The sequence below is a fragment of the Eleutherodactylus coqui genome, chromosome 13 (genome assembly GCF_035609145.1).
Source record: "Eleutherodactylus coqui strain aEleCoq1 chromosome 13, aEleCoq1.hap1, whole genome shotgun sequence".
Taxonomy (NCBI): domain Eukaryota; kingdom Metazoa; phylum Chordata; class Amphibia; order Anura; family Eleutherodactylidae; genus Eleutherodactylus; species Eleutherodactylus coqui.
In genome coordinates this window covers 129,440,574-129,464,740 of record NC_089849.1, presented here as the reverse complement: position 1 = coordinate 129,464,740, position 24,167 = coordinate 129,440,574, and the positions used below count along the sequence as shown (strand labels likewise).

The following is a 24,167-nucleotide window of genomic DNA, read 5'->3' as shown; positions in this document are numbered from 1 at the left end:
ATACATCAGTACATACCATACACACATCACATATATCAGTACATACCATAGACACATCACATATATCAGTACATACCATAGACACATCACATACATCAGTACATACCATAGACACATCACATACATCAGTACATACCACAGACACATCACATATATCAGTACATACCATACACACACCACATATATCAGTACATACCATAGACACATCACATACATCAGTACATACCATACACACACCACATATATCAGTACATACCATAGACACATCACATATATCAGTACATACCATAGACACATCACATACATCAGTACATACCATAGACACATCACATACATTAGTACATACCACAGACACATCACATATATCAGTACATACCATACACACACCACATATATCAGTACATACCACAGACACATCACATACATCAGTACATACCATACACACATCACATATATCAGTACATACCATAGACACATCACATACATCAGTACATACCATACACACATCACATACATCAGTACATACCATACACACACCACATATATCAGTACATACCATAGACACATCACATACATCAGTACATACCATACACACACCACATATATCAGTACATACCATAGACACATCACATATATCAGTACATACCATAGACACATCACATACATCAGTACATACCATAGACACATCACATACATCAGTACATACCACAGACACATCACATATATCAGTACATACCATACACACACCACATATATCAGTACATACCACAGACACATCACATACATCAGTACATACCATACACACATCACATACATCAGTACATACCATACACACATCACATATATCAGTACATACCATAGACACATCACATACATCAGTACATACCATACACACACCACATATATCAGTACATACCATACACACACCACATATATCAGTACATACCATACACACATCACATGTATCAGTACATACCATACACACATCACATATATCAGTACATACCATAGACACATCACATATATCAGTACATACCATACACACACGCACTCATCATGTAATTGTTTAGTTTTATAATAATTAGTATATGTGAATGTAATGAGATGTCATCCATGTGGGTTGATACATTGTATCTCTGTCAGACAGGAGCAGTGACATGGCTCTTTGCTTGTAACCAGCGCTCATTGTCTTTATGGCCATTTTTACTTTTCGCACACGCCTTTCAGTGTATCACATGATGAAGCCCACATTAATATGGGTGGAGTCATGCATCTTCGCTGCAGTCATGTGACATGGTCCTTTAGATATTATTCATCGAGATATGGGACTTGTGTCCCATTGCGCCATTGATTAGAACGATGCAGTTCCGCCCGAAGGTGTGCGGTTCCTTAAAAGCGGCGCCATGAAACACACGCGGCGCCTGTTAACGGGCTACACCAGGTTATGTCATTTTGAAGCGGTCATGTGACACACTTCCATAGACTCTAAAGAGAGTCCCGTGTATAACGTCATTGATGACGGTCTCTTGGCCCCGCCCTACGAATCATCATAGTATTCCGAATGACTTCGGATAATACATGCCCCTCCGTCATGCACGTCATCAGCAGTGCGCACGCCCGTGTCATCAGAAGTGCGCACGCCCGTGTCATCAGATGTGCGCACGCCCGTGTCATCAGATGTGCGCACGCCTACTGACACCCGGTACCATGCCACGATCATTTTCGGCGAAAATGCGGCGCACTACTTACGTTCGGGACCATGTGATAAACCATAGTCACGCCCATAACGTCACTAGCCAAGTGCCGGCAATACGTGTGAACCAACCTGCGGATTGTAATCCCATCGGTCATATATGTCTGTTAGGGGCAGGTAGATGGGTCCATGTTTCAGTATGTGGATAGATAGATACATATATACATCATATTGCCATCTAGTTTGTTGCATCGCTATACAACCCAGTCCATGTTTTGGTTACAACCCATTGGTCATGTCATTGGAGCGGGCCATGGCCCTTACACCATCTACACTATATAATGCAGGTATGTTGCATATGTTTTTATGCTTGAAAAAGGCCGGGATTACGGCCGAAACGCGGCGCAATAAAAGAATTTGCGTCCACTTCATTTGAGGTCTGCCTGCTATCGTGGATCCAGGGGTGCCTAACCACAAGCCCCCCTGTGAGTAAGTCATACTCATTACTATCACAATCCCCACCTCCGCACATTCTGAGTGTCGTCTCCCGAAACACCGGATAAATGTGTGAACATTAATTTAGGCCAAGAGGAATGTGTTCCCCTCCGCTCTGTATGTTATAATTGTGTGCCACCCAAACTACATTCACTAGCCTGACAAAGGGGGCGAGATCCCCGAAAGCTGCTGTACCATCATGTATTGTTGGCCATTAAGAGGTCTCATATCTACAGGATGACTCGGTTTCTCTGAGGACAATCACACACCGCTCTACTGGCCACACCGGGACAAACCTCAAGGAATCAACAACGCACTTTCCCACCCAAAGTATACAAGAGCTGAGGAGCGTGCGGGGGGAGGGGGCCCGACCGCTGCGCGGTCATTTACAATAAGAAACAAAAACGAGATAGATTGCGTCACTGGCCCAATGACACTTCCTGTCCTCCTCCGCCAGTTCATCCTTATCTCACTTGCATCGAAGAAATATGGCGATGAAGAAAGTGTCATGGCTTGAGCAGTAAACCGTAAATAGTTGCACTTCCTCATGTTTTGGGGAGCGTCTTCTGCCATTAAGGACTGCTCCAACCATGGTCTTTGTACCAACTTGTAACTCAGGATTTGCTCAGATTCTGCCTCATGTGATCCTTTTGTGCTGCAGCGGTCCTCTGGCATGCACTACCCCAGACACATTCATTCCCTACACCCAGTGTTAGGCACGCCCTAAAATACATCTTCACATTCCCTATTCCTACTCCGTTCTTTTTACCCCATCTTACACTTCTCAGCACCCCATTCCTTCATCCAGCAGTATCCCCCACACTCCCTGCACCCTAACGTATACAGGGTAGTATACATAAAGCTATATGACCAAGTGAGAAGTACCCCTTGTCCAGGACAAGCACTGCTGCCTCTGGCATCACCCAGATCTCCTCCTAGATTGTAAGCTCTGGGACAGGCCCTAACTCCCCTTGTTGGAATTATTAGTTTGTTACCCTTTACACGTATAGAGATTATAGGATGAACCACCATAGTCCTAACAAGACCCTGTCATCAGGTTCCTGCTGGCCGAACCCCTGGCGTCACGACCCTAGGACAGGTAGGCTTATTGCCCCGTGTATATGTGTTATTCGGAAAGGTGGCGGAGTTTCAGAATATACACACTTTAATGTTTGACTTGGGAACGGGGCTCCGAGTCAGAGGCGGGCCGCGATGGCTGCTCCCGACCGACAGCTGTCAATCTTCATGCTGCAGGAGGGAAGAAGCCGTCGCGGCCCGCCTCTGACTCGGAGCCCCGTTCCCAAGTCAAACATTAAAGTGTGCATATTCTGAAACGCCACAGCATTCATACTGGCACATGCCAGGCGTGACTGTCCTGAGCATCAGCTGGCATGAACCCCATGAAGGCACATTACCATCAAACGTGGCCAAATGCCAACCTCGGGTGTCGACAAGGGCTGCACCGCAGACTACAGTGAGCTCATCCTCAGAGGGTCCGGACCGCTTCGGAGAGATGAAAGTGTGGTTACATCACAGCCCAAGGAAGCATCCCGCTCCACGGCATCCGTCTACTAGAAGAGACTTTGGGCTCCATTGTAAAAGAAATAATTATACAGAATACATCTAAAGTGTTTTAGGGAGTGTCCAGCTGTGAACCGGATGGAAGCGAGTGCCAAGCCGCGCCACTGCAGTGGGAAGGGAACTGCCGGGTCGGCAAACAGCCTAGCAACAACCCCTGCTACTCTTTTATTAATGACTTGTTTACAGCTGGACAATCCCTTTAACCCTTTCCAATCCCCTGTCTGACGCCTTCCTACATTGTGATTGAAGCTTGTACAGCTCCAATATCAGAAGACGTCCGACAGGATATTCTTACCGTCTATTGCCAGCCACTCTGCTGTCAGAGTCTCTCTGGCGCACACACTGGTTTAGCCAGCAGATGGCACCCTTGTATAACAGCAAAAAGAGAAAGCCTTTTAGGAAACCCTGAATTCAAAATTGGATTGGAAAGGGTTAAAGAAAGCAAAAACAATCCCTGCGCTGCTGACACTATTCAAAAATACAATAAAAATGAGCAGATTTTTCGATGGTGTCCCTTTAATCACATCCAGCCTCTGACTTCACACAGCGAGTACGATCGCGGGCTGTGAGACTCGGCCCAATATCGCGCTCGTGCGAGGTTTCCGTGACTGCGAATCGCTTTGCACCTCGCACGCCTTGCAGTGTTTTTCCGGCCCCGTTGTAAACAATGGCTGAGGTGTTCCGAGGGAACGCTCAAAGATACCATTTTTTCCTGCAGCAGAAAAAGAAGAAATAAGTCGCTCACGCACGACGCCATTCGAAAGAACGGCGTTCATATTCGTGCGGGATTCACACGAGCAACAAAATCGCTCACCATTTATGTGCTGCAACACAATGCGATATGGGAAACAAATGGCGGCGCGTCCCATCCTGGAGCGTGTCCTCGCATTGCATCTCCCATTGCAGCAGCAGCATGGCACCATGTGGTAGGCGCACCAGCTGCAATGCCAGGCTTCCCCATTAAAAGAACTGGTAAAACTCTGCGCTCCTCCGCTGTAGCTGCGGATCGCTACTTCCCCGAAGTGATGCGAGGCGGCTCCGTGGGGAAACCGTATAATGGCATGCGTTAAATTGGCCCATAAGTCCCAGCCCGGTATTGCACCGCGCCCCGTAGCCTTTGGGCGCTGGCAGTTCTGGACAATCATTTTCTCTACTACTTTTTGACATTCACATCACAAAAAAATGAATAAAAATTAAACTGTGGTTAACCCTGTTACAAAAGTGGCGCAGCCCCAGTTTTCCTGGAATGAGCCCCCCAACGTGTCCCTCTAGGCGGACATCACTCTCACTAGAACCCTTTATGGGTAACAAACCACATAAGTCCAGTCAGGCAGAATGCGACAATTTGACCCCCTTTTCCTTGTGCTCTTCCCCACTTGGTCGGATGTATATTGCCAATACTACTAGACGGTTTCTCCACTGTTGTGTCGGGTGGCATGGTGGAACCGTTTATGGGCCGTGAGCTGTGAGCTCTGGCAGAAGCGTTTCCCGCACTCTGAACAGACATACGGTTTCTCTCCAGTGTGGGTCCTCAGGTGTTTCACTAGACTATCGTGGAGCGTGAACGACTTCCCACACTCTGAACACGTAAACGGCTTCTCCCCCGTGTGTCTTCGCTGATGTTGGACCAGACCGATGCGTTGGGTGAATCCCTTGCCGCACTCCTGACACTTGTAAGGTCTGTCTCCAGAGTGAACCCTTTGATGCACCACAAGGCTGATGCGTTGGGTGAAGTTCCTTCCGCACTCGAGACACGTGAACGGCTTCTCCCCAGTATGAAGCCTCTGGTGGGAGATGAGCGATGCGTTCTGGCTGAAGCACCGGCCACATTCTGGACATGCATACGGCTTCTCCCCAGTGTGGGTCCTCTCATGGACAATGAAGCACGATTGCTTCCGGAAACCTTTCCCACACACCGGGCACAGATATTTTTTGTTTTCGGTATGAATCTTTTTGTGATACTCTGAATTGTATCTACTTTTAAATCGTTTCCCACATTCTGAACAGCAGAAGGGCTTCTCGCAGGCCGGACTCCTCTGATGGGCAACAAAACCTTCCTGGTTCTGAAAACTTTGACCACAGGCCGGGCAATGAAAGGGGCTCTCCTGGGAGTGGACTCTCCTGTGTGTCAGTAGGTACCGCTTATTGGGGAAGTGTTTGCCACATTCCAGGCAGGCAAACTCCTTTTTCTCCAAAGACGAGGTTTTCTTCGCAGACTTTCTCTTTACTTGTGGAGGCTTTGGACTCTGTCTTATGAGCTTCGGGGTAGCATTGAGACAATTGTGACATTCCGAGCAGTTAAAAGCCCATTCAGTAAGGTGGGTCCCACAGATCCCGGCACATGATACCTTGCAGAAATGGTTTTCATATTCTAGACACTTGGAAAGGAAGGCATGATGCCTCCCTGCCTGAGCCGGACACGAGTCCGCAGATCGAACATGATTGGAGACATACTGGAGTTCGGCAGGTCTGGCTTCTGTAGAAAAGCCCCCCACTGAGGTTGAAGCCCCGACCGTGTGAGGCAAGGAATCTATACAATCTTCTGCACAACCTGCAGCCCCATAACGGAGTGCCTCTCTACTGGGATGTGTATATGTATGTTCTGTGAAGATATAGCCATAATTGTTATATAGATGTTCTCCTTCCAATGAGACCGCTGGCTGTGCGGATGAATAAATGTTGCTGCCTGTGATGTTGCCAGCGTGGCATGAGACGGGTTCCCCCATAGTAGGAGTAGACGGGTATTGTTGGGCATGACCTGTGGGGCCTGGAGGACTTCTCTCAGGTGTGACTGGTGCCTTTATACTAGGAGTAGATGGACAATCGGTGTTGGTGGCTGTAGAGTTTCCAGCACCCCGTGAGACCGATTCCTCCTTAATACCAGTAGCTGGATGTTGTGTACGAGCTGCGAGGGTACCCATGTCGGGGGCTGGCAGCGCTCCCGTTTCCTGGGTGGCAGGTTCCCCCTTCATATGATGCTGCTGTTGGGGATGATCCGATGTTGCATTAGTGTTGGTGGCTGCAGAGGTTCCTCCATCACACGAGGCCGTTTCCTCCATAGAGTCTGTGATACATTTCTCCTGTTGCAAGTCTGGATCCTCCTTAATAGCAGATGGCAAATCCAGCGGTGTACGATGTGGCGGCGAGCGACTGTCGGGGTCCTCGAGGCTTCCTCCATCACACCAGGCCGCTTCCTCCTTGATCGGTATTGGTGGACGCTCGTCTGTACCACCTTTAGGTAGACAGAAAGAACAGCAGTTAAATACTTTGTAACCCCGTTTCTCCATTCCATCTTGTGGTCATTGGTCTCATACCTGCTGATGGGACGGGCTGCTGGCTTACAATCAGATCCTTGTAGAGACCCTTGTGTTCTTCCACGTACTCCCACTCCTCCGTGGTGAAGAAGACGGCCACATCCTGACACCTCATAGGAACCTGATACACAATACACAGTCATCAGCCAGGTAGATTAGCCCTAGAGGTGCCCACACACATAGATAGGAAATGTCAGATACCAACACGGCCCATCCTTTGTTCTGGCAGGAGATAAGCAGTAACCAGAGATCTTTGGACGTGCCGTAATGGGAATCTGGCACCTACCTTCAGTCTTATGAGCTCATCTTACTGGCTGACAGTAGGTGCCCCGCTGAGGACGGGGATGGAAGTGTTATACTTACCTTCTCCATGATTCCCCCGTTGTTGGCCCTGGAAGTCGCTGCCCAATGCATTAAGTGGCGTAACTAAGTGGCCAACCTCTTCTAATTGTGGAATGGGAGGACTACTTAACAGAATCGCTCAATGCATTAAGTGGCGGCTAGCAGCACTGACACCAGGGGAACCACGGGGGAGGTAAGTATAACACATCCCCAGACTCAGCGGGGCACCTACTGTCAGCCCACAAGCTCATAGGGATAGAAGTAGGTGACATTCCCTTTAATGACACAGGCACACCTAGCTTAGGAGAGTCGGGGAGAAGACTGGTCAATTAAGCAACAGCAATGAAACGAGTACGGCGACCTTTACTGTTTGGGGGAAGGTCCACTTAAAATCACTTAAAAGGCCACACTTACTGATGGAGACACAAGGCCAGGTGGAAGCAGCCGAGCCGACCAACGGGCACATGCTATACGGGAGAGGTTGTAGAGGTGCAACCAACCATCTTCATGGGAAGGCGGGCTGCTTAGTGTAAGATATGGTGCCAGTCAGTTACATGTAGTGCACCATGAGGGGTACAGCCCATTAGTGCTGCCATACTATAAGATCAGGGGGGCAGCTCGGCCCCATCTAGGTACTGACCCCCCAATACAATGCCCCCCGCAGCGCTCACCTCCCGTCAGTTACATGTAGTGCACCATGAGGGGTACAGCCCATTAGTGATGCCATACTATAAGATCAGGGGGCAGCTCGGCCCCTTCTAGGTACTGACCCCCCAATACAATGTCCCCCCGCAGCGCTCACCTCCCATCAGTTACATGTAGTGCACCATGCTGGGGTAGAGCCCATTAGTGCTGCCATACTATAAGATCAGGGGGCAGCTCGGCCCCTTCTAGGTACTGACCCCCCAATACAATGTCCCCCTGCAGCGCTCACCTCCCGTCAGTTACATGTAGTGCACCATGAGGGGTACAGCCCATTAGTGCTGCCATACTATAAGATCAGGGGGGCAGCTCAGCCCCATCTAGGTACTGACCCCCCAATACAATGCCCCCCGCAGCGCTCACCTCCCGTCAGTTACATGTAGTGCACCATGCTGGGGTACAGCCCATTAGTGCTGCCATACTATAAGATCAGGGGGGCAGCTCAGCCCCATCTAGGTACTGACCCCCCAATACAATGTCCCCCGCAGCGCTCACCTCCCGTCGGTTACATGTAGTGCACCATGCTGGGGTACAGCCCATTAGTGCTGCCATACTATAAGATCAGGGGGGCAGCTCAGCCCCATCTAGGTACTGACCCCCCAATACAATGTCCCCCGCAGCGCTCACCTCCCGTCAGTTACATGTAGTGCACCATGCTGGGGTACAGCCCATTAGTGCTGCCATACTATAAGATCAGGGGGGCAGCTCAGCCCCATCTAGGTACTGACCCCCCAATACAATGCCCCCCGCAGCGCTCACCTCCCGTCAGTTACATGTAGTGCACCATGCTGGGGTACAGCCCATTAGTGCTGCCATGCTATAAGATCAGGGGGGCAGCTCGGCCCCTTCTAGGTACTGACCCCCCAATACAATGTCCCCCGCAGCGCTCACCTCCCGTCAGTTACATGTAGTGCACCATGCTGGGGTACAGCCCATTAGTGCTGCCATACTATAAGATCAGGGGGGCAGCTCGGCCCCTTCTAGGTACTGACCCCCAATACAATGCCCCCCGCAGCGCTCACCTCCCGTCAGTTACATGTAGTGCACCATGAGGGGTACAGCCCATTAGTGATGCCATACTATAAGATCAGGGGGGCAGCTCGGCCCCTTCTAGGTACTGACCCCCCAATACAATGCCCCCCGCAGCGCTCACCTCCCGTCAGTTACATGTAGTGCACCATGCTGGGGTACAGCCCATTAGTGCTGCCATGCTATAAGATCAGGGGGGCAGCTCGGCCCCTTCTAGGTACTGACCCCCCAATACAATGTCCCCCGCAGCGCTCACCTCCCGTCAGTTACATGTAGTGCACCATGCTGGGGTACAGCCCATTAGTGCTGCCATACTATAAGATCAGGGGGGCAGCTCGGCCCCTTCTAGGTACTGACCCCCCAATACAATGCCCCCCGCAGCGCTCACCTCCCGTCAGTTACATGTAGTGCACCATGAGGGGTACAGCCCATTAGTGCTGCCATGCTATAAGATCAGGGGGGCAGCTCGGCCCCTTCTAGGTACTGACCCCCCAATACAATGTCCCCCGCAGCGCTCACCTCCCGTCAGTTACATGTAGTGCACCATGCTGGGGTACAGCCCATTAGTGCTGCCATGCTATAAGATCAGGGGGGCAGCTCGGCCCCTTCTAGGTACTGACCCCCCAATACAATGCCCCCCGCAGCGCTCACCTCCCGTCAGTTACATGTAGTGCACCATGAGGGGTACAGCCCATTAGTGATGCCATACTATAAGATCAGGGGGGCAGCTCGGCCCCTTCTAGGTACTGACCCCCAATACAATGCCCCCCCGCAGCGCTCACCTCCCGTCAGTTACATGTAGTGCACCATGAGGGGGTACAGCCCATTAGTGATGCCATACTATAAGATCAGGGGGGCAGCTCGGCCCCATCTAGGTACTGACCCCCCAATACAATGTCCCCCCGCAGCGCTCACCATCCGTCAGTTACATGTAGTGCACCATGAGGGGTACAGGCCATTAGTGCTGCCATACTATAAGATCAGGGGGGCAGCTCGGCCCCTTCTAGGTACTGACCCCCCAATACAATGCCCCCCGCAGCGCTCACCTCCCGTCAGTTACATGTAGTGCACCATGAGGGGTACAGCCCATTAGTGATGCCATACTATAAGATCAGGGGGGGCAGCTCGGCCCCTTCTAGGTACTGACCCCCCAATACAATGTCCCCCCGCAGCGCTCACCTCCCGTCAGTTACATGTAGTGCACCATGAGGGGTACAGCCCATTAGTGATGCCATACTATAAGATCAGGGGGGCAGCTCGGCCCCTTCCAGGTACTGACCCCCCAATACAATGCCCCCCGCAGCGCTCACCTCCCGTCAGTTACATGTAGTGCACCATGAGGGGTACAGCCCATTAGTGCTGCCATACTATAAGATCAGGGGGGCAGCTCGGCCCCTTCTAGGTACTGACCCCCCAATACAATGCCCCCCCGCAGCGCTCACCTCCCGTCAGTTACATGTAGTGCACCATGAGGGGTACAGCCCATTAGTGCTGCCATACTATAAGATCAGGGGGGCAGCTCGGCCCCTTCTAGGTACTGACCCCCAATACAATGTCCCCCCGCAGCGCTCACCTCCCGTCAGTTACATGTAGTGCACCATGAGGGGTACAGCCCATTAGTGCTGCCATACTATAAGATCAGGGGGGCAGCTCGGCCCCATCTAGGTACTGACCCCCAATACAATGCTCCCCGCAGCGCTCACCTCCCGTCAGTTACATGTAGTGCACCATGAGGGGTACAGCCCATTAGTGCTGCCATACTATAAGATCAGGGGGGCAGCTCGGCCCCTTCTAGGTACTGACCCCCCAATACAATGCCCCCCTGCAGCGCTCACCTCCCGTCAGTTACATGTAGTGCACCATGAGGGGTACAGCCCATTAGTGCTGCCATACTATAAGATCAGGGGGGCAGCTCGGCCCCTTCTAGGTACTGACCCCCCAATACAATGTCCCCCCGCAGCGCTCACCTCCCGTCAGTTACATGTAGTGCACCATGCTGGGGTACAGCCCATTAGTGATGCCATACTATAAGATCAGGGGGGGCAGCTCGGCCCCTTCTAGGTACTGACCCCCCAATACAATGCCCCCCGCAGCGCTCACCTCCCGTCAGTTACATGTAGTGCACCATGAGGGGTACAGCCCATTAGTGATGCCATGCTATAAGATCAGGGGGGCAGCTCGGCCCCTTCCAGGTACTGACCCCCAATACAATGCCCCCCCGCAGCGCTCACCTCCCGTCAGTTACATGTAGTGCACCATGAGGGGTACAGCCCATTAGTGCTGCCATACTATAAGATCAGGGGGGCAGCTCGGCCCCTTCTAGGTACTGACCCCCCAATACAATGCCCCCCCGCAACGCTCACCTCCCGCAGTTACATGTAGTGCACCATGAGGGGTACAGCCCATTAGTGCTGCCATACTATAAGATCAGGGGGGCAGCTCGGCCCCTTCTAGGTACTGACCCCCCAATACAATGTCCCCCCGCAGCGCTCACCTCCCGTCAGTTACATGTAGTGCACCATGAGGGGTACAGCCCATTAGTGCTGCCATACTATAAGATCAGGGGGGCAGCTCGGCCCCTTCTAGGTACTGACCCCCCAATACAATGCCCCCCCGCAGCGCTCACCTCCCGTCAGTTACATGTAGTGCACCATGAGGGGTACAGCCCATTAGTGCTGCCATACTATAAGATCAGGGGGCAGCTCGGCCCCTTCTAGGTACTGACCCCCAATACAATGCCCCCCGCAGCGCTCACCTCCCGTCAGTTACATGTAGTGCACCATGCTGGGGTACAGCCCATTAGTGCTGCCATACTATAAGATCAGGGGGGCAGCTCAGCCCCATCTAGGTACTGACCCCCCAATACAATGCCCCCCCCCGCAGCGCTCACCTCCCGTCAGTTACATGTAGTGCACCATGAGGGGTACAGCCCATTAGTGCTGCCATACTATAAGATCAGGGGGGCAGCTCGGCCCCATCTAGGTACTGACCCCCCAATACAATGCCCCCCGCAGCGCTCACCTCCCGTCAGTTACATGTAGTGCACCATGCTGGGGTACAGCCCATTAGTGCTGCCATACTATAAGATCAGGGGGGCAGCTCGGCTCCTTCTAGGTACTGACCCCCCAATACAATGCCCCCCCGCAGCGCTCACCTCCCGTCAGTTACATGTAGTGCACCATGAGGGGTACAGCCCATTAGTGATGCCATACTATAAGATCAGGGGGGCAGCTCGGCCCCTTCTAGGTACTGACCCCCCAATACAATGCCCCCCGCAGCGCTCACCTCCCGTCAGTTACATGTAGTGCACCATGAGGGGTACAGCCCATTAGTGCTGCCATACTATAAGATCAGGGGGGCAGCTCGGCCCCTTCTAGGTACTGACCCCCAATACAATGCCCCCCGCAGTGCTCACCTCCAGTCAGTTACATGTAGTGCACCATGCTGGGGTACAGCCCATTAGTCCTGCCATACTATAAGATCAGGGGGCAGCTCGGCCCCTTCTAGGTACTGACCCCCCAATACAATGTCCCCCCGCAGCGCTCACCTCCCGTCAGTTACATGTAGTGCACCATGAGGGGTACAGCCCATTAGTGCTGCCATACTATAAGATCAGGGGGGCAGCTCGGCCCCTTCCAGGTACTGACCCCCAATACAATGTCCCCCCGCAGCGCTCACCTCCCGTCAGTTACATGTAGTGCACCATGAGGGGTACAGCCCATTAGTGATGCCATGCTATAAGATCAGGGGGGCAGCTCGGCCCCTTCTAGGTACTGACCCCCAATACAATGCTCCCCGCAGCGCTCACCTCCCGTCAGTTACATGTAGTGCACCATGAGGGGTACAGCCCATTAGTGATGCCATACTATAAGATCAGGGGGGGCAGCTCGGCCCCTTCTAGGTACTGACCCCCAATACAATGCCCCCCCGCAGCGCTCACCTCCCGTCAGTTACATGTAGTGCACCATGAGGGGTACAGCCCATTAGTGCTGCCATACTATAAGATCAGGGGGGCAGCTCGGCCCCTTCTAGGTACTGACCCCCCAATACAATGCCCTCCGCAGCGCTCACCTCCCGTCAGTTACATGTAGTGCACCATGAGGGGTACAGCCCATTAGTGCTGCCATACTATAAGATCAGGGGGGCAGCTCGGCCCCATCTAGGTACTGACCCCCCAATACAATGTCCCCCCGCAGCGCTCACCTCCCGTCAGTTACATGTAGTGCACCATGAGGGGTACAGCCCATTAGTGCTGCCATACTATAAGATCAGGGGGGCAGCTCGGCCCCTTCCAGGTACTGACCCCCAATACAATGCCCCCCGCAGCGCTCACCTCCCGTCAGTTACATGTAGTGCACCATGCTGGGGTACAGCCCATTAGTGCTGCCATACTATAAGATCAGGGGGGCAGCTCGGCCCCTTCTAGGTACTGACCCCCAATACAATGCCCCCCGCAGCGCTCACCTCCCGTCAGTTACATGTAGTGCACCATGCTGGGGTACAGCCCATTAGTGCTGCCATACTATAAGATCAGGGGGGCAGCTCGGCCCCTTCTAGGTACTGACCCCCCAATACAATGCCCCCCGCAGCGCTCACCTCCCGTCAGTTACATGTAGTGCACCATGCTGGGGTACAGCCCATTAGTGCTGCCATGCTATAAGATCAGGGGGGCAGCTCGGCCCCTTCTAGGTACTGACCCCCCAATACAATGCCCCCCCGCAGCGCTCACCTCCCGTCAGTTACATGTAGTGCACCATGAGGGGTACAGCCCATTAGTGCTGCCATACTATAAGATCAGGGGGGCAGCTCGGCCCCTTCTAGGTACTGACCCCCCAATACAATGCCCCCCGCAGCGCTCACCTCCCGCAGTTACATGTAGTGCACCATGCTGGGGTACAGCCCATTAGTGATGCCATACTATAAGATCAGGGGGGCAGCTCGGCCCCTTCTAGGTACTGACCCCCCAATACAATGCCCCCCGCAGCGCTCACCTCCCGTCAGTTACATGTAGTGCACCATGAGGGGTACAGCCCATTAGTGATGCCATACTATAAGATCAGGGGGGGCAGCTCGGCCCCTTCTAGGTACTGACCCCCCAATACAATGTCCCCCCGCAGCGCTCACCTCCCGTCAGTTACATGTAGTGCACCATGAGGGGTACAGCCCATTAGTGCTGCCATACTATAAGATCAGGGGGGCAGCTCGGCCCCATCTAGGTACTGACCCCCCAATACAATGCCCCCCGCAGCGCTCACCTCCCGTCAGTTACATGTAGTGCACCATGAGGGGTACAGCCCATTAGTGATGCCATACTATAAGATCAGGGGGGCAGCTCGGCCCCTTCTAGGTACTGACCCCCCAATACAATGTCCCCCGCAGCGCTCACCTCCCGTCAGTTACATGTAGTGCACCATGAGGGGTACAGCCCATTAGTGATGCCATACTATAAGATCAGGGGGGCAGCTCGGCCCCTTCTAGGTACTGACCCCCCAATACAATGCCCCCCCGCAGCGCTCACCTCCCGTCAGTTACATGTAGTGCACCATGAGGGGTACAGCCCATTAGTGCTGCCATACTATAAGATCAGGGGGGCAGCTCGGCCCCTTCTAGGTACTGACCCCCCAATACAATGCCCCCCGCAGCGCTCACCTCCCGCAGTTACATGTAGTGCACCATGCTGGGGTACAGCCCATTAGTGATGCCATACTATAAGATCAGGGGGGCAGCTCGGCCCCTTCTAGGTACTGACCCCCCAATACAATGCCCCCCGCAGCGCTCACCTCCCGTCAGTTACATGTAGTGCACCATGAGGGGTACAGCCCATTAGTGATGCCATACTATAAGATCAGGGGGGGCAGCTCGGCCCCTTCTAGGTACTGACCCCCCAATACAATGTCCCCCCGCAGCGCTCACCTCCCGTCAGTTACATGTAGTGCACCATGAGGGGTACAGCCCATTAGTGCTGCCATACTATAAGATCAGGGGGGCAGCTCGGCCCCTTCCAGGTACTGACCCCCAATACAATGCCCCCCGCAGCGCTCACCTCCCGTCAGTTACATGTAGTGCACCATGCTGGGGTACAGCCCATTAGTGCTGCCATACTATAAGATCAGGGGGGCAGCTCGGCCCCTTCTAGGTACTGACCCCCAATACAATGCCCCCCGCAGTGCTCACCTCCAGTCAGTTACATGTAGTGCACCATGCTGGGGTACAGCCCATTAGTGCTGCCATACTATAAGATCAGGGGGGCAGCTCGGCCCCTTCTAGGTACTGACCCCCAATACAATGTCCCCCGCAGCGCTCACCTCCCGTCAGTTACATGTAGTGCACCATGCTGGGGTACAGCCCATTAGTGCTGCCATACTATAAGATCAGGGGGGCAGCTCGGCCCCTTCTAGGTACTGACCCCCAATACAATGCCCCCCGCAGTGCTCACCTCCAGTCAGTTACATGTAGTGCACCATGCTGGGGTACAGCCCATTAGTGCTGCCATACTATAAGATCAGGGGGGCAGCTCGGCCCCTTCTAGGTACTGACCCCCCAATACAATGTCCCCCGCAGCGCTCACCTCCCGTCAGTTACATGTAGTGCACCATGCTGGGGTACAGCCCATTAGTGCTGCCATACTATAAGATCAGGGGGGCAGCTCGGCCCCTTCTAGGTACTGACCCCCCAATACAATGCCCCCCGCAGCGCTCACCTCCCGTCAGTTACATGTAGTGCACCATGAGGGGTACAGCCCATTAGTGCTGCCATACTATAAGATCAGGGGGGCAGCTGGGCCCCTTCTAGGTACTGACCCCCCAATACAATGCCCCCCGCAGCGCTCACCTCCCGTCAGTTACATGTAGTGCACCATGAGGGGTACAGCCCATTAGTGCTGCCATACTATAAGATCAGGGGGGCAGCTCGGCCCCTTCTAGGTACTGACCCCCAATACAATGCCCCCCGCAGCGCTCACCTCCCGTCAGTTACATGTAGTGCACCATGAGGGGTACAGCCCATTAGTGATGCCATACTATAAGATCAGGGGGGGCAGCTCGGCCCCTTCTAGGTACTGACCCCCCAATACAATGCCCCCCGCAGCGCTCACCTCCCGTCAGTTACATGTAGTGCACCATGAGGGGTACAGCCCATTAGTGCTGCCATACTATAAGATCAGGGGGGCAGCTCGGCCCCTTCTAGGTACTGACCCCCAATACAATGCCCCCCGCAGCGCTCACCTCCCGTCAGTTACATGTAGTGCACCATGAGGGGTACAGCCCATTAGTGATGCCATACTATAAGATCAGGGGGGGCAGCTCGGCCCCTTCTAGGTACTGACCCCCCAATACAATGTCCCCCGCAGCGCTCACCTCCCGTCAGTTACATGTAGTGCACCATGAGGGGTACAGCCCATTAGTGCTGCCATACTATAAGATCAGGGGGGCAGCTCGGCCCCTTCTAGGTACTGACCCCCCAATACAATGCCCCCCCGCAGCGCTCACCTCCCGTCAGTTACATGTAGTGCACCATGAGGGGTACAGCCCATTAGTGCTGCCATACTATAAGATCAGGGGGGGAAGCTCGGCCCCTTCTAGGTACTGACCCCCCAATACAATGTCCCCCCGCAGCGCTCACCTCCCGTCAGTGACATGTAGTGCACCATGCTGGGGTACAGCCCATTAGTGCTGCCATACTATAAGATCAGGGGGGCAGCTGGGCCCCTTCTAGGTACTGACCCCCCAATACAATGCCCCCCGCAGCGCTCACCTCCCGTCAGTTACATGTAGTGCACCATGAGGGGTACAGCCCATTAGTGCTGCCATACTATAAGATCAGGGGGGCAGCTCGGCCCCTTCTAGGTACTGACCCCCCAATACAATGCCCCCCGCAGCGCTCACCTCCCGTCAGTTACATGTAGTGCACCATGAGGGGTACAGCCCATTAGTGATGCCATACTATAAGATCAGGGGGGGCAGCTCGGCCCCTTCTAGGTACTGACCACCCAATACAATGTCCCCCCGCAGCGCTCACCTCCCGTCAGTTACATGTAGTGCACCATGAGGGGTACAGCCCATTAGTGCTGCCATACTATAAGATCAGGGGGGCAGCTCGGCCCCTTCTAGGTACTGACCCCCAATACAATGTCCCCCCGCAGCGCTCACCTCCCCAGTCAGCAGCTCTATGATCCTGTAGGTGATGTCTAGGATCTTCTGCTCCGTGGTGGGGGGGCTCCGGCTCCATCCTCTTGATATATAGGGATGACTACTACCCTCCCCGGACGTCTTCTTCACCACGGCGTAGTCCTGGGGGTAGAGAAGGGCACCCGTAACTGACGAAAATCCCAGAATCACTTACCTCTCCGGCCATGTTCCCTTGGTCAGTCTCACCTCTCCGGCCAGCAGGCAGATGATCTCCAGCGTGAGGGTCAGGATCTGCTCCGTCATCTTGTGTCACTTTATAGGAAGACTAAACAGAGGCAGACATGATGGTGGATGAGAATGCGCCCCGTCCTGTTACTACAGAAGCACCGAAGGGGGGCCAACAGCATGTCTGGGACTACAGAACAGCGAGACCTCCATCACCGTCCATCACCACCCCATCATCCTGCATCACCGCCCCATCACCCTCCATCACCACCCCATCACCCCATCATCCTGCATCACCGCCCCATCACCCTCCATCACCACCCCATCACCCCATCATCCTGCATCACCGCCCCATCACCCTGCATCACCGCCCCATCACCCTCCATCACCGCCCCATCACCCTCCATCACCACCCCATCACCACCCCATCCTCCTGCATCACCGCCCCATCACCCTCCATCACCACCCCATCACCCCATCATCCTGCATCACCGCCCCATCACCCTCCATCACCACCCCATCACCCCATCATCCTGCATCACCGCCCCATCACCCTGCATCACCGCCCCATCACCCTCCATCACCGCCCCATCACCCTCCATCACCACCCCATCACCACCCCATCCTCCTGCATCACCGCCCCATCACCCTCCATCACCACCCCATCACCCCATCATCCTGCATCACCGCCCCATCATCCTCCATCCCCACCCCATCACCCTCCGTCACCACCCCATCCTCCTGCATCACCGCCCCATCACCCTCCATCACCACCCCATCACCCCATCATCCTGCATCACCACCCCATCATCCTCCGTCACCACCCCATCACCCTCCATCACCCCATGACCCTCCATCCCCACCCCATCACCCTCCATCCCCACCCCATCACCCTGCATCACCGCCCCATCATCCTCCGTCCCCACCCCATCACCCTCCGTCACCACCCCATCATCCTCCATCCCCACCCCATCACCCTCCATCCCCACCCCATCACCCTCCATCCCCACCCCATCACCCTGCATCACCACCCCATCACCGTCCATCACCACCCCATCATCCTGCATCACCGCCCCATCACCCTCCATCACCACCCCATCACCCCATCATCCTGCATCACCGCCCCATCACCCTCCATCACCACCCCATCATCCTGCATCACCACCCCATCACCCTGCATCACCGCCCCATCACCCTCCATCACCGCCCCATCACCCTCCATCACCACCCCATCACCCTCCATCACCACCCCATCACCCTCCATCACCACCCCATCACCACCCCATCCTCCTGCATCACCGCCCCATCACCCTCCATCACCACCCCATCCTCCTGCATCACCGCCCCATCACCCTCCATCACCACCCTATCACCCCATCATCCTGCATCACCGCCCCATCATCCTCCGTCACCACCCCATCACCCTCCATCACCCCATGACCCTCCATCCCCACCCCATCACCCTCCATCACCACCCCATCACCCCATCATCCTGCATCACCACCCCATCATCCTCCGTCACCACCCCATCACCCTCCATCACCCCATGACCCTCCATCCCCACCCCATCACCCTCCATCCCCACCCCATCACCCTCCATCCCCACCCCATCACCCTGCATCACCGCCCCATCATCCTCCGTCCCCACCCCATCACCCTCCGTCACCACCCCATCATCCTCCATCCCCACCCCATCACCCTCCATCCCCACCCCATCACCCTGCATCACCACCCCATCCTCCTGCATCACCGCCCCATCATCCTCCATCCCCACCTCATCACCATCCGTCACCACCCCATCACCCCATCATCCTGCATCACCACCCCATCCTCCTGCATCACCACCCCATCACCCTCCATCACCACCCCATCACCCTCCATCACCCCCCATCCTCCTGCATCACCACCCCATCCTCCTGCATCACCGCCCCATCATCCTGCATCACCGCCCCATCCTCCTGCATCACCGCCCCATCCTCCTGCATCACCGCCCCATCCTCCTCCATCACCGCCCCATCATCCTCCATCACCGCCCCATCATCCTCCATCACCGCCCCATCCCCCTCCATCACCGCCCCATCCCCCTCCATCACCGCCCCATCCCCCTCCATCCCCCCCATCACCACCCCATCCCCCTCCATCACTACCCCATCCCCCCATCACCACCCCATCCCCCTCCATCACCACCCCATCAGCCCCCATCACCACTCCATCACCCCATCGTCCTTCTTCACCTCCCAACACTCAATCATCCTCTATCATTGCCCTATCATTCTCCATCACCCCCCATAACCCCCATAATTCTCCATCACATCCCATCATCCTCTATCACCCTCATCACCCCATCATCCTCCGTCACCTTCCCCATCACCCTCATCCATCACCGCCCCATTATCCTCCACCCCATTATCCTACATCACCACCCCATCATCCTCCATCACCGCCCCATCACCCTCCATCACCACCCCATCACCCTGCATCACCGCCCCATCATCCTCCATCCCCACCCCATCACCCTCATCCATCACCGCCCCATTATCCTCCACCCCATTATCCTACATCCCCACCCCATCATCCTCCATCACCGCCCCATCATCCTCAATCACCCTTATCACCGCCCCATCATCCTCATCACCCCACCATCCTCCATAACCCTCCAACATACACCATCACCGCCCCATCAACCTACATCACCCCCATCATCCTCCATCACACCCATCATCCTCAATCCCCACCATCATCTTTCATGACCCAAAAATCTCCCACCATCCTGCATCACCCCTTAACCCCATCATTCTCCATCACCCAATCATCCTCCATCACTGCCCCATCATCCTCCATCACCCTCATCACCGCCCCCTCATCTTCTATCACCCTCACCGCCCCATTATCCTTCATCACCCCCATCATACCCATCATCCTCTATCCCACCCATCATCCTCCATCAACGCCCCATCACACCCATCATCCTCCATCACACCCAACATCCTCATCACCCTTCATTACCTTCCATCACCCCCCTCATCTCCCATCACTATCATCTCTGCCCCATCATCCTCCATCACCCTCATCACCGACCCCTCATCTTCTATCACCCTCACCGCCCCATTATCCTTCATCACCCCATCATCCTCCATCAACGCCCCATCATCCTACATCATCCCCATCATCCTCCATCACACCCATCATCCTCCATCACACCCAACATCCTCATCACCCTTCATTACCTTCCATCACCCCCCTCATCTCCCATCACTGTCATCTCTGCCCCATCATCCTCCATCACCCCATTAACTGCCATTACCTATCATTATGCTCATCACCCCATCATCATTCATCAACCACATCATCTTCCATCACACCCATCATCTTTATCACCCTCCATTACCGCCGCATCATCCTCCATCACCCTCATGACCGCCCCATCATCCTCTATCACCCTCATCACCCAACAACCCCACCATCATCCTACTTCACTTCCCATCATCCTCCATAACCCCCCAAAATCCTCCATCATTTTCCATCACCCCCATCATCCTACAATCACCCCCATCATCCTTCATCACACCCATCATCGTCATCACCCTTCACTACCTTCCATCACCCTCATCACCCCATCATCCTCCATTACACCCATCATCCTCATCACCCTTCATTACCTTCCATCACCCCCCTCATCCCCCATCACTGTCATCTCTGCCCCATCATCCTCCATCACCCGCCATTACCTCTCATTATGCTCATCACCCCATCATCATTCATCACCCACATCATCTTTATCACCCTCCATCATCTTTATCACCCTCCATCACCGCCCCATCATCCTCTATCACCCTCATCACCCAACAACCCCACCATCATCCTCCTTCACTTGCTATTATCCTCCATAACCCCCCAACGTCCTCCATCACCGCCCCATCATCCTCATCAACCTCCGTTACCTTTCATCCCCCATCACTGTCATCACCGCCTCAACATCCTCTATCATCACCCCCATCATCCTCCATCACCCTCCATTACCGCCGCATCATCCTCCATCCCTGCCCCATCATCCTCCATTACCTTTCATCACACCCCTCATCCCCCATCACTGTGATCCCTGCCCCATCATCCTCCATCACCCACATCCCCTGCCATTACCTCTCATTATGCTCATCACCTCATCATCTTCCATCACCCCCATCATCTTTATCACCCTCCATTACCGCCGCATCATCCTCCATCCCCGCCCCATCATCCTCTATTACCCTCATCACCCAACAACCCCACCATCATCCTCCTTCACTTCCCATCATCCTCCATCACCCCTCAATATCCTCCATCACCGCCCCATCATCCTCCATCATTTTCTATCACCCCCATCATCCTACAATCACCCCCATCATACCCATCATCCTCATCACCCTCCATTACCTTTCATCCCCCATCACTTTCATCCCCGCCCCAACATCCTCCATCATCACCCCATCATCCTGCATCATCCTACATCACATCCATCATCCTACATCACATCCATCATCCTACATCACACCCATCATCCTACTTCACCCTCCATTACCTTTCATCACCCCCCTCATCCCTCATTACTGTCATCCCTGCCCAATCATCCTCCATCACCCCCATCAACCACCACTACCCCTCATCATCCTCCATTACCCCTCATTATGTTCATCAACCCCCATAATCATTCATCACCTACATCTTCATCAACCTCCATTACCACCCCATCATTCTCCATCACACAATCATCCTCCATCACCACCCCATCACCTTCCATCACCCTACCATCTTCCATCATCACAGCCCCATCATCCTCTATCATCCTCCATCACCACCAACATCCTCCATCACCCCAATGATCGCCCCATCATCCTACATTACCCCCATCATCCTCATCACCCTCCACTACCTTTCATCACCCCCCTCATCCCCCATTACTGTCATCACCGCCCCATCATCCTTCTTCACCCCCCATCATCCTCCATTACCTTCCATCACCCCCCACATCCCCCATCACTGTCATCATAGCCCCATCATCCTCCATCACCCGCCATTACTCCTCATCATCCTCCATCACCACCAACATCCTCCATCACCCCAATGATCGCCCCATCATCCTCCATCACACCCATCATCCTCATCACCCTCCACTACCTTTCATCACCCCCCTCATCCCCCATTACTGTCATCACCGCCCCATCATCCTTCTTCACCCCCCATCATCCTCCATTACCTTCCATCACCCCCCACATCCCCCATCACTGTCATCATAGCCCCATCATCCTCCATCACCCGCCATTACTCCTCATCATCCTCCATCACCACCAACATCCTCCATCACCCCAATGATCGCCCCATCACCCCAATGATCGCCCCATCATCCTACATTACCCCCATCATCCTCCATCACACCCATCATCCTCATCACCCTCCACTACCTTTCATCACCCCCCTCATCCCCCATTACTGTCATCATAGCCCCATCATCCTACATCACCCGCCATTACTCCTCATCATCCTCCATTACACCCATCTTCCTTATCACCCCCCTCATCCCCCATTACTGTCATCACTGCCCCATCATCCTCCATAACTGCCCCATCATCCTCCACTACCTTCCATCACTCGCCCCATCCCCCATCACTGTCATCAGCGCCCCATCATTCTCCATCACCCGACATTACCCCTCATCATCTTCCATTACCCCTTATTATCCTGCATCACCCATATCATCCTCCATAACCCCCCTCCTAATGCCCATCACATTCCATCACCCCATCATCCATCACTCCCCATCATCCTCAATCACCCCATTATGTTACATCACCCCATCATCATCCTCCATAGCCGTCCTATCATCATCCCCCATCACACCATGCCCCTCATCCCCATCTTCATCCATCACTGCCCCATCATCCTCATCACCCGCATCATCCGCCGCCACCCCCATCACCCCACTACGGAGCCGACTAGACACTACCAGCAGACACTCCATTCTACACGCCAGCATGATGATCAGGTGACCGCGAGGGATGCTGGGACTTGTAGTTGTTAGCAGTGAGGCTGCGGTTCCCTTCGGACTCACCGGCATCTTCCTCCTGCCCCATCGGCGGTCACACGGGCTCTTCTTGCTGCTGCCGCCGCATCTGTTGACATTCCAGTCACATGACTCGGTAGTCACATGACCGCACTGAGAAGGGGAGGGGCTTAGTCCTACTGCAGCGCTATGGAGCGAAGAGTGAAGAGAACGGAGAACAGTCTTTGAGGGATGGGGTGTCGTGGGGAGCAGTCTGTGACAGGAGAGAGGGGCTGGTATGGGGAGCAGTCTGTGACAGGAGAGAGGGGCTGGTATGGGGAGCAGACAGAGAGATGGGGCTTGTATGGGGAGCAGTCTGACAGGAGAGAGGTGCTGGTATGGGGAGCAGTCTGTGACAGGAGAGAGGGGCTGGTATGGGGATCAGTATGTGACAGGAGAGAGGGGCTGGTATGGGGAGCAGTCTGTGACAGGAGAGAGGGGCTGGTATGGGGAGCAGTATGTGACAGGAGGGGCTGGCATGGGGATCAGTCTGTGACAGGAGGGGCTGGTATGGGGAGCAGTCTGTGACAGGAGAGAGGGGCTAGCATGGGGATCAGTCTGTGACAGGAGAGAGGGACTGGTAT

General features: G+C 54.3%; 1 protein-coding gene across 1 annotated transcript; it reads right to left on the bottom strand.

The window, feature by feature from the left end:
• Positions 1 to 4,278: 4,278 nt before the first annotated feature.
• Positions 4,279 to 23,851, bottom strand: LOC136587515 (oocyte zinc finger protein XlCOF7.1-like). The gene is made up of 5 exons (XM_066586124.1): positions 23,593 to 23,851; positions 17,529 to 17,607; positions 17,304 to 17,444; positions 7,084 to 7,204; positions 4,279 to 7,001 (listed from the first exon to the last, which is right to left on the bottom strand). Exons 2-5 carry the CDS (start codon positions 17,583 to 17,585, stop codon positions 5,173 to 5,175), a joined length of 2,148 nt encoding a protein of 715 aa, XP_066442221.1. The 5' UTR covers positions 17,586 to 17,607; positions 23,593 to 23,851; the 3' UTR covers positions 4,279 to 5,172.
• Between the last annotated feature and the right edge of the window lie 316 nt (positions 23,852 to 24,167).

Bases quoted from the DNA above. Each gene is read 5' to 3' on its own strand.
- LOC136587515 (XM_066586124.1), bottom strand. From the start codon at position 17,585: ATGACGGAGCAGATCCTGACCCTCACGCTGGAGATCATCTGCCTGCTG. The intron at 17,445-17,528 runs GTGAGACTGACC...CTCTACCCCCAG, and splicing joins TCTGCCTGCTGGCCGGAGAG to GACTACGCCGTGGTGAAGAA. The intron at 7,002-7,083 runs GTATGAGACCAA...GTCTACCTAAAG, and splicing joins GCAGCCCGTCCCATCAGCAG to GTGGTACAGACGAGCGTCCA.